At 45.1% G+C, this 11309-nt stretch overlaps 1 protein-coding gene across 3 annotated transcripts; it reads right to left on the reverse strand.

Annotated features, from left to right (window-relative positions):
* Positions 1–248: 248 nt before the first annotated feature.
* LOC124034051 (F-box only protein 21-like) lies at positions 249–10868 on the reverse strand. 3 transcript variants are annotated; one of them, XM_046346754.1, is made up of 13 exons: positions 10613–10868; positions 8675–8810; positions 8299–8393; positions 7883–8004; positions 7392–7538; positions 6973–7109; positions 4002–4138; positions 3599–3778; positions 3472–3486; positions 3244–3376; positions 2751–2941; positions 2315–2472; positions 249–1804 (listed from the first exon to the last, which is right to left on the reverse strand). In XM_046346754.1, exons 1-13 carry the CDS (start codon positions 10837–10839, stop codon positions 1527–1529), a joined length of 1956 nt encoding a protein of 651 aa, XP_046202710.1. In that variant the 5' UTR covers positions 10840–10868; the 3' UTR covers positions 249–1526. The 3 variants fall into 3 exon arrangements, with proteins under 3 accessions (XP_046202710.1, XP_046202707.1, XP_046202709.1); XM_046346751.1 differs by having other exon boundaries at positions 8299–8408; XM_046346753.1 differs by lacking the exon at positions 3472–3486 and having other exon boundaries at positions 8299–8408.
* Positions 10869–11309: the final 441 nt, after the last annotated feature.

The raw sequence follows: 11309 nt of genomic DNA on the forward strand, positions 1-11309 counted from the left end.
TTAAAGGTCCTGAACACATTTGTCCAGAAGTGAATGCAGAATGAATTAAATTAATTGTCCTTAAATTTGGAACATACATACATTTAGAACATGAACCACTAGTCATTAATAGCAACTGCAGCACAATTTGCATTTCATCAGAACGTTACTTCGTCAAAAAATACACAGGCTACTAGAATGTCTATTCTTTAGTACGCTCTTGAAGCGACAATACAAAAGTTTGTAAATAACATAGAACGACCAAAATAAACCTTGAAACATTTTATTTTTTCCTTTCATTTCATCCAGTCTCACCACTCTACTGTTTCAAGTCATTGTAGTCCTAGTGGTTTTCTTTTTACACAGCTCATCTGTGAGCCCTTAAGTCCTACAATGTTTTACTTGGAAATGTACAGAAAAGAAAAAAAAAAGTATAACATGTTCTTGAAATTCGAAAGTCATCCTTTCGTAAGTGCATGAATCATTATTATAATGTAAGATGGAAAGAGATATTGTAACAGAAATGTTAATTTTCACATTGCTTCATACTGTAACGTTCATTTTGATAGTGTTTCATGTGGAGGTAAAAGAGAGAGGGTGATGGTCTGGGAAGAACTTGACGGAAGGTGAAGAAAGTAGATTGAGAGCGAGAGTAAAGGAGACAAGCTTGGTAAATCTTCTTGAAGGTGGATGAAGGTGGAGAGAAGGGGTTTTGGCTTTTACTGGCGTTGGTTGGCAATCGGTGGTACAGCACATGATCCAGGTACTGAAGCATTCCAGGGCACTCATTCATAAATCGCTTTAGACTAGGAGTGATGATCTAGGATCAGTTTAGCATTTTAGATCATAGTGAATACGATTATACTGACAGCTATGACCTGATCTGAGATCAGCACTACCTACTCTGAGATTGTTTGTGAACAGGGGCCCTGATGGTTCTGGACAGGACGTTGTCAAGTAAAGGAATTGGATGGGGAAGAGAGGGGGCTTAAAATCTAGAAACAACCCCTAGCCCAGGGTTCCCCAACTGGTGGCCCATGGGCTGAATTTGGCCCACAGTAGGCTTTATTTGCCCCCCCAATTAAAACCTGAGCAACCAAATATATATTTCTGTATCTTTTTTTGCATTTTCATTGTTGGACATACAAAACTGTAAAAACACCAGGAAATCAGCTCCAAGTTATATTAATTTGGGAAATAAGTTCAAGTATTCCCAAACATATGATCGTATACAAATGTAAGAAAGGGTTTGAAATTATGTTTTAGTCAAATATTATATCTGTTGGGCTTCTTGTGGTCAATTTGCAGTTTACAAATGATTTGTAATTATGTTCCAGCTCCTCAAGAAAAAAAAGAAAAGAAATCCGCTCGCGGCCGAATCAATCCCTGCTGAAGGGTCTAGTAGTAGCTCCACTATGCCCTATGATAGGCTAGTTGTAATTCTGACATTGTTTATACCCATCCAATCCTTTCAGATCTACACAGATGCCTAGGTGGTACGGGCTAGGGGTTGTTTTGGAAAGGGCAGAGAAGTAGTGGACGCTAAGCTACATGGGCATAGCTTCCTGGTTCTCCTGGCTCTTCTGGTCCTGGGAGGAGCACCCGGTGCCTTTAGGGCTCTCCTGTTGCTCTGAGGCCTGCCCTGAGGAGGGAGTCAGTCTGTGGTAGAGGTCCCGTACAGTGCCCAGGGTCTCTGCCATGTCCTCTGGGTAGCGTGTCTGCAACTCCTCGTTGGCAACGTAGTGGCTGTCATGGAACTCTGAGAAATAGCGGCCCACCTCCGGATGGGCGATCTCCAGAGGAGCGGAATGAGGCTCCAGGTTTTCTGGGAGATGGGAGAAAGAGGCGGAAAGATACTTTTTTATTTTTTTATTATGGTATCATGTGACATCAAATCTTAAACTGAGTGGAGGCAAGTTAGTGTACAACAGTAGTTCCCAAACAGGGATACTAGGACCCCCGGGGGTACTTGGTCTATCCACAGGGGGTACTTGAAGTCTCTCATAAGACCATATGCCTACTGGTAAAATGCACATGAGGGGGTACTTCAGGGGTACTCAGAGCAGAGCAAAATTGAGTTGGTGGAACAGTAACCGAAAAAGGTTGGGAACCACTGCTGTACAAGACAGCTGCATATTCTGTGTGTTAATGCAAAAACATATAGGCTTACACCTTAGCAGATAGGTATTCTACTCATCCAGCATGTAGAACTCTTCAATAAGCATTTCAAGTACTACATTTGTCAAGTTTCTTACATCTTAGAGCACCTTCTTAACTAACTACCACTGCCCTGACACAATGAGAATGTATGTTAGTGTGTCTAGAGGAGACGTACCCTGGGCAGCGTATCGACAGGTACCGTCCTGCACTAAGACGTTGTAGAATGGCTGGTTGGCCCCGCTGGACAGCTGGTGGACCCTCATTGTGGTGATCCACTCCTGGCTCATGGTGCACTTGGGGTCCCAGCCATAGATCACACAGTTGTAGCCAGACCTGGCAATGAGGGGGAGGGGGGGCAGCCACTCAGTGTCAAGAGAGATGGGGTACAGTGTAACACATGGGCTTTATGAATACAAAACACCCGAGTCACACTACAGGGCAATACTATACAAACTTAAACTCATAGGAATGTAGTAAATAGATACTCTAAAAAAAACAAATGTCTGCATTTATCAAAAAGGTGTAGTGGAGTATGGACAGATGGAAAGAAGACCAAAATAATAAAGGAAGTGGAAAGAGTGACTGACTGCCTCGTCAGAACTCAGACGCACCTCTTGTGTTTCATGATCAGGCCTACGCTGTACTGCACTTCTACGTGCTCGGAGGCGCTGCGTCTCTTCACCTCTGGCTCCACTGGGTGCTTCTTGTGCTGGATGTGCTCCAGGGTGTGCTGCACCAGATAGCCTACCGCCCCATGCTGGGACGGGTCCAACGCCTGGATGTGCTGCAGGATGTCTAGGACCTGGAGGAGGAAGGGAGAGGGGTGAGACATCAAGCAGACACCAATCATTATCAGTTGGGGAAACTTGTCCTCTGCACCGTAGTAAGAATGTAGAGGCAGCTCGTCCTGGATGTTAGAGAAGCAGACCAATAGCCAAATGATAGAAGACAAATTATTTCTTACAAAAATGGATTGCCCAATAAAATAAAATAAACTCTAAATGTGCTGCATCTTTGAACATGATCAAAGCCAAGGTAAAAGGCATATGGTCCAATTACATGTACTTGGGTTCATGATGTGCCATCTTGAGAAATCATGCTAACCTTCTCAGGCCAGATGCCCAGGTGGAAGTAGAGTCTGGCCTGTAGTAGAAGGTATTGAACGTTGTCTGGGTTGATGGTGAGGTAGAGATCCAGAGAGTCTCTCAGCAGCTGGTAGGATTTTTCATTGCCTTCCCTGCATGACACAGCACAGTGATACACAATGTTATTTCATACCAGAGCAGCGACAGTTGAGTGTAGGAATGTATTTTTGACCAACTCTAACATTACCTCAAGGATGAGATCCTGAGGACAACATAGAAAATAAGAAAAAATAAGATTCTGGATGTACAGATAGATGTCAGAAAAATTACTGATTAGTTTAAGAAAAATCACATCCTAAGTCCACAACTCTTACCCTCGCTTGCCGATGTTGAGCAGATTCCCCACCATCCTTAGCAGCACTTCTGTGGTACTGATGGCACTGTAGTAGTCTGCAGTCACCTGGTGACCGATGAGGTACTCACACTCCTTAGCAGTCAGCTGCTTGCCTTTACCGAAAGCGTCAATGTACACAAAGTCATAGATGTCCCCACTCCTGGAATAAGATGTGTAGCTTTATCAATACAATTTAAAAAATAAGTACCTTTGAGGCAATTTTTTGTATGCAACGCAGACGATGCCACATTAGGTATATTGAAACCCAGACATTTTGGGAGAGCAATGCTGCATTTCACCCAATCATGAACTAGTTCTGAACTAAAGGCTTATCATTAAAGTATATGCCTTACGTTCACTTCCTCTCACACTCTGGCCCTTACCCTCTTTGATGCTGGCACCAGCGAAGCAGGAAGTGATTGGGGAAGTTTACGGGCTCCAGCTGAACCCCCAGTTTCCTGGCCAGGGTCATGTACAGGACAGACAGGCTGATGGGAATGCCTGTCCGGCGGAGCAACACCTAGGTAGGGAATAGAAGACATGGGACTGTAAGGAAGAGCCACAGAGTTCAAAGAGCCACTTTGTCCATTAAAAGGTGAGGATAACAGTATCAATAGACTCACTTTATTTAAATAATAAAGGGCCCATATTCAAAAAGACTCAAAGTAGGAGTGCTGATCTAGGAAGTTCAGCAATCCTACTCTGAGACGCTTACAGGCCGAGGATAACATCTATAGCTCTAGCTGGAGGACTCCTTGAATCTCTAGGATGGATAAGTATAATTTTTGTCTTAATCTGTTGTTGTCTAGTAAGGTCTTCTTGCTAGCTAAGGCCATCTACTTTAAGTGCTGCCTGTCTTCCCAGTAGCCTACTTAGTGTGTGCACTGCTGACTGCTCATAATTTGCAGATGATTGTTGACACGTCAACCAAGAGTATCTTACCTAGTTATTTTCAGATGATCTCATTTTGCTCTTTTGTAGCTTTGGCAACTATGCACTTTTTTCTATCCCAGTTCGCTCCTCTCTGTGTAGGCTTTACAGACGCTCCCCACCCCTTGGCTGAAATCCTTCTAATTTACCCTGCATGCACAACCCAGTGGAACTCCTGGACTCCGGCAGTGTTTGATCATTAACTTCTCCCATTCCTGACCACTGTCCCCGACCCTTTGACTTTAAAATGTCCTGAGTCTCTCCCCTCCACGAGAAACCAACACTTGACCCCTCTGACCGGTATCCCTTCTTTCTTTTCTTAGTCAGAGCATTCAGTCTCTGACTAACTCCCTCGCTATCTCTCTCAGAATTATGTTCTTGACTCTAACCAAGATGGGTCACTCAACCGTGACTGCTTTTCTCTGTACTACAGAGGCTCTCTGCACTGCCAAAGTTGACTCTCTTTCCTCTGTTCTTATCCTCCTAAATCTATCTGCTGCCTTTGACACTGAACCATCAGATCCTCCTCTCCACCTTCTCAGCGCTGGGCGTCTCAGGCTCTGTACACTCATGAATCCTACCTGGCAGGCCGCTTCTACCAAGTGACGTGGAGAGGATCTGTGTCTGCACCACATACTCGCACTACTGGTCTCACCCAGGGCTCCGTTCTTGGCACTCTCCTCTTCTCCCTATACACCAAGTTACTCGACTCCATCATATCCTCACATGGTCTCTCCCATCATTGCTATGCGGATGACATGCAATTACTTTTCTCCTTTCCCCCTTATGACACCCAGGTGGCGACATGCATCTCTGCATGCCTGGCAGATATCTCAGCTTGGATGTCAGTCCACCACCTCAAATTCAACAAGACAGAGCTACTCTTCCTCACAGCGAAGGTCTGCCTGCTTCAAGACCTCTATCATAGTTGACAACTCCATGGTGTCCCCCTCCCAGAGTGCAAAAAATCTTGATGTGACCATGGACAACACCCTGTCGTTCTCTACAAACATCAAAGCAGTGACTTACTCCTGCAGGTTCATGCTCCATAACAGTGGTCACCAACTGGGCGATGGACTGGTCGATCTTCAAGGCATTCCTAGTCGACCACAAAACATTTCTGTAGTAAAGCCAACAATAAAGACCTAAAGGTTTGCACCCCTTTTTTCATTTTTTTTCCTATTCTGAGATCTCAGCTTGCTTTTTGACTGCAAAAGTATCTTGACTGGAGGACTGATTGATGACTGGGGGGCGCCCGAGTGGCGCAGCGTTCTAAGGCACTGTAGTGCTTAGGGCGTCACTACAGATCCGGATTCGATCCTGGGCTGTGCCGCAGCCGACCACGACTGGGAGACCCAAGAAGCGACGTAGACTTGTCCCAGTGTCGTTCGGGTTAGGCCGGCCGGGATGTCCTTGGCCCATCGCTCTCTAGCGACTCCTGTGCGCATGCACGCTGACACGGTTGCCAGTTGTACGGTGTTTCCTCCGACACATTGGTGCGGTTGGCTTCCGGGTTAAGCAAGCAGTGTGTCAAGAAGCAGTGCGACTTGGCTGGGTCGTGTTTCGGGGAGGACGCATGGCTCTCGACCCTCACCTCTCCCGAGTCCGTACGGAAGTCGCAGGGATGGGACAAGACTGTAACTACCAATTTGATATCACGAAATTGGGGAGAAAAAAAGTAAACAAATTTATAAAAGGTTGGTGACCACTATTCTACAACCCTACCTCACACAGGAAGCGGCACAGGTCCTAATCCAGGCACTTGTCACATCCCGTCTGGACTACTGCAATTCGCTGTTGGTTGGGCTCCACGCTTGTGCCATCAAATCCCTGCAACTAATCCAGAACACTGCAGCACCGTCTGGTGTCAACTTTCCCAAATTCTCCCATGTCACCCCACTCCTGTGCACACTGCACTAGTTTCCAATCGAAGCTCGCATCCACTACTAGACCATAGTACATGCCTATGGAGCAGCAAAATGAACTTCCCCTCCCTACCGTCAGGCTGTAACCAATACACCCCAACCCTAGTATTCTGTTGTGCCACCTCTGGTCTCTTGGCCCTCCCACCCCTACGGGAGGGCAGCTCCCGCTCAGCCCAGTCCATCTGAAACCCTACCTCTTCAAAGAGCATCTTCAATACTCACACATAACCCCCCCGCACCCCCACCCCCCCAAAAATAAGCATTTAGTAAACTAACACTCGTACTTAACTATTTTCCCCCTTACTAGCTCTGGCTTTGCTGATAGACACTTAATTGAGGAAGAATTTACTTGCTATAACTGTGATATGGGGTTGTCCCACCTGGCTATCTTAAGATGAATGCACTAACTGTAAGTCGCTCTGGAAAAGAGTGTCTGCTAAATGACACAAATGTAAATCACCATCCAAGACCTCTATAGCCTCTCGATGAAAGCACCTACCTGGTGTATGTAAGAGTTGAGAGGATTGTAGTAATCACATTCGTTTCCCTTGTACTGAAGCTGCTCGTACAAAACAGCATTGAGGGCAACCACCACCTGCCTCTCGAGCTCAAAGTCCTCCACAGCAAAGCAGTCACCTAGACAGAACACATCGTTAAGTATTAGCAAATAACGGTGCTGAGAATGCACGAAGGTCAAATACAATGGTACAATGTAATACACTCACAAGCTCTAGGTTAGATAGTGAACTTTAATAGTTAACTACAAAATCTACATTTGTCGACGTGAAAATGCACTAAAATCGACATTAGACTACTTTTGAGGTCTGACAATGCCTGACTTTATATTAGCTCTTTGTATTAATTCCTGAGAGACAAACAGAACATTCCAACATGTGTTTCTCTCCAGCTCAGACCAACCTTGTGTGACCCTCAGGCTTGGATGAGAGGAATTCTTCATCCGCAGCATCTTCTTGACCTTGTCAGTGATCTCCTCCAGCTGGGAGGATATACCGTCCAACGACACATCTGCCAGAGGGTTACAATACTGGTCCACCAGCACAGCTCCTACAGCAGGAGAAAATAGAGGACTGTAAAAAACACATGTTATACACTACATTTCTTTATGGCTTTGTTATTAACACTCTCTATGGGTTTAAATGCAAACGGTGATGCAATCATAGGACTTCAAAAACCACAATGGGGGGAAAACGGCCATTGTTTGTTTTCTTCTCCAAACACTCAGTATTATAATAATAATAAGTATGGCTAGGCCCATGTTCAGCTGTCTGCCTTACTTAATTTAGGCCTACACTGAATACAAGTCATGAGAGTATGATACATATAAATGCAGTGTATGAATAGGCCCACTCCACATGTACTACAGTAAGTACACCATATTCATGACTCACCCTCTAGTGCTGACTGCTGCTCTGCAGGCTGCTCCAGAAACATCTTTAAACTCCTCAGAATGTTCTGCTGGCGAAGGAAATAAAGGATTTTCTTTGCATAGTACTTCAGTGTCAGGCTTTTCCTATGGGAGTGGGATGAGAGAGAGGAGGGATGGAAAGAGATAAGGCACAAGAAAGAAAGAGACAGAAGGCACAAGAAAGAGAAAAGGTGAGAGAGGGCAAGCAAGGTGAAAATGAGAGAGATTAATAGGGAGAGAGAGTGATGGAGAAGGCAAGAGAGGGAGAGAAGAGATGGAGAAAAAAAGATTGTTACAATGGACATAAAACAAAGCTCCAGGGAGCATTAACACATAAAACAGAACCAATGACCAAAGATAGATTTTTGTACTGGACTGGAGTGTAGACATGGCTCTTACCTCCTATCTGAGTTCAGTATGGAAAGCAGCTCGTCTTCACAGAAGTGCTCAGGGGCCCCGAGGGACTCAATCTCAGCAAAGCTGTCCCCCAACACCTGGCCAACGCAAGGCTGTGTTACAGATCTCTGGGTTAGTGCTAACCAGGCCAGCCAACCTCACACACACACAAAAACGCATGATTACGTGTGCAGTTGCACACAGCAGCTAAATCACGGACACCATGATGTGGTGGATTAGTATGGCCAAGAGATGACTGTCACTAACTTCTTTACAAGTTCTTACAATGTTAGTAACACTAGTTCAGTCTCCACAAACTAGCCTGGCTAAGTCAGAATGGCAATAACCATGACAGCTTACTGCTAATGTCATTACTTACAACTTCCGTGAAGAATCTCTTTGAGATGGATACAACAGTTCGTCGTATTTGTAGACCAACAGTGTGTCGCGTTCTGTATTCTTTCAGCCAATCGCAACACTCATTCTGCCGGTAATGCTTCTGCAATCTTGGCCATCTGGGGAGTGTAGGAAAAGAGATTGCAGTCAGATACAGTGAATTTCATTGTACGTGTCAGATTAGTAGAGTTGAGTTCAGTGAACAATTAGTAGGCTAATGGATGTTGGGTGCAAATTCATAAATAAACTTAGCAAAATAAAAACGCCCCTTTTCCAGGACCCTGTCTTTCAAAGATAATTCATAAAGATCCAAATAACAGGTACAGAATGGCAATAACAGCTGCCCGAGTTACACCAGGAACGCATAATCCCTCCATCAGTGGTCAGACTGTCCACAATAGGCTGAGAGAGGCTGGACTGAGGACTTGTAGGCCTGTCCTCACCAGACATCACCAGCAACAATGTCGCATATGGGCACAAACCCACCGTCGCTGGACCAGACAGGCCTGGTAAAAAGTGCTCTTCACTGACGAGTCGCGGTTTTGTCTCACCAGGGGTGATGGTCGGACTCATGTTTACCGTTGAAGGAATGAGCATTACACCGAGGCCTGTACTCTGGAGAGGGATCGATTTGGAAGTGGAGGGTCCGTCATGGTCTGGGACGGTGTGTCACAGCATCATAGGACTGAGCTTGTTGTCATTGCAGGCAATCTCAACGCTGTGCGTTACAGGGAAGACATCTTCCTCCCTCATGTGGTACCCTTCCTGCAGGCTCATCCTGACACGACCCTCCAGCATAACAATGCCACCAGCCATACTGTTTGTTCTGTGCGTGATTTCCTGCAAGACAGGAATGTCAGTGTTCTGCCATGGCCAGCAAAGAGCCCATATCTCAATCCCATTGAGCACGTCTGGGATCTGTTGGATCAGAGGGTGAAGGCTAGGGCCATTCCCCCCAGAAATGTCTGGGAACTTGCAGGTGCCTTGGTGGAAGACTGGAGTAACATTTCACAGCAAGAATGGGCAAATCTGGTGCAGTCCATGAGGAGATGCACTGCAGTAATTGATGGCCACACCAGATACTGACTGTTACTTTTGATTTTGACCCCCCCCCCAATTTGTTCAAGGACACATTCCAGTTCTGTTAGTCACATATCTGTGGAACTTGTTCAGTTTGTCTCATTTGTTGAATTTGTTGGTTATGTTCATACAAATATTTTACACATCTTAGGTTTGCTGAAAATAAACACAATTACCAGTGAAAGGACATTTCTTTTTTGCTAAGTTTATTATTAGCCCATCACTTGCATGGTACAGAATGACACTAAACATTCCTTTAAGGTCTAATTACTATGAAGTAACAAGTGGCTGGCTTACAAATAATTATTCCAATAGATTCAAAATCAGCAGTGGTTTGCCATAACTTTAACCATACAGAGGACTCAGTCAGAGAAAAAAACTACCAGCAAGCCAACTGATTTTTGGCAAGAACTGCACAAGACCTCAATCACAATTTCCAAGCATTCAAGGTCACACAACTTTACTGTCTGTCCTCAGAGGCACGATAATGTGCAAGGCAAGAATTGTGAAATGGTTAATTGTGACCTAGATATTTTAGTAGCTTCTTATATAAGCCCCTGGACATGGTAGCTACCTAGCTAGGCTGGATACATAACGTTAGTTAGCTAGCTATTAACATTACTTTGCGTGATGTCGAATTTGGTGCATCAGCCGAATGTCAACGGCCGTTTGACAGCTCCCTTGCGACAGTAGCTCGCCATGACGGATATGTGCTGACTGTACTGCTAGAAATAATTTTGTATTTTAGAGGGGCAACTGCGATTTAGATGCCATCTAGCATTAGATAGCTACGTCTCTCGCTAGCTCGTGGGATTATGCAAGCAAGCTAATGTCAGTTCACCTGAGTTTGTACTGGTGTCCCCAGACCTTCCCCCTGCCGTGGCAAACGTCGTGTAACCGCTTGCAGCTGCAGGAAACGTTGCAAATGTCGACATGCTTGAGGACAGGGAAGCATAAGATGTACTCGAGTAACTCGGCCGGTAGGTCTGTCATTATTTTGTGTTCTGTCTCGGAAACGATCCCGTTCAGGCCGGAGTACCCCTCTCCTCCTGCTCCAGATGTCGCCATCTTTACTGTTTACTCCGGTTACCTCATTGTACAAGCCACGCCTATTTCTGGCGCAGGGGGCTGAACTTCGAGATAACCCAAAACCGAGGGGAGGGGAATGACTCAATAAAAAACCCGAATTTTATATATTTATATTATGCAGTAAATTTGTATTTCATAAAATAAAATAGATGTTGTTAGCAGCAGGACAAGTATATGCTGTATACAGTAGTGATTAGTAGTTGGTTAAAGGCTTGTATGTCACGGTAACATGGGAGCAATTTCCAAACACCTGAAGGTACCACGTTCATCTGTACAAACAATAGTACGCAATTATAAACAGCATGGGACCACACAGCTGTCATACCACTCAGGAAGGAGATGCATTCTGTCTCCTAGAGATTAACATACTTTGGTGCGAAAAGTGCAAATCAATCCCAGAACAACAGCAAAGGACCTTGTGAAGATGCTGGAGGAAACAGGTACAAAAG

This window comes from Oncorhynchus gorbuscha, linkage group LG04, assembly GCF_021184085.1.
Source record: "Oncorhynchus gorbuscha isolate QuinsamMale2020 ecotype Even-year linkage group LG04, OgorEven_v1.0, whole genome shotgun sequence".
NCBI classification, from domain to species: Eukaryota; Metazoa; Chordata; class Actinopteri; order Salmoniformes; family Salmonidae; genus Oncorhynchus; species Oncorhynchus gorbuscha.

Coding starts and splice junctions, on each gene's coding strand:
- LOC124034051 (XM_046346751.1), bottom strand. CDS start 10,839: ATGGCGACATCTGGAGCAGGAGGAGAGGGGTACTCCGGCCTGAACGGG. Junction 8,005..8,298: donor ATACTGAACTCAGATAGGAG/GTAAGAGCCATG, acceptor CCACTCCCATAG/GAAAAGCCTGACACTGAAGT. Junction 2,942..3,243: donor TGGGCATCTGGCCTGAGAAG/GTTAGCATGATT, acceptor TTCCTCCTCCAG/GTCCTAGACATCCTGCAGCA.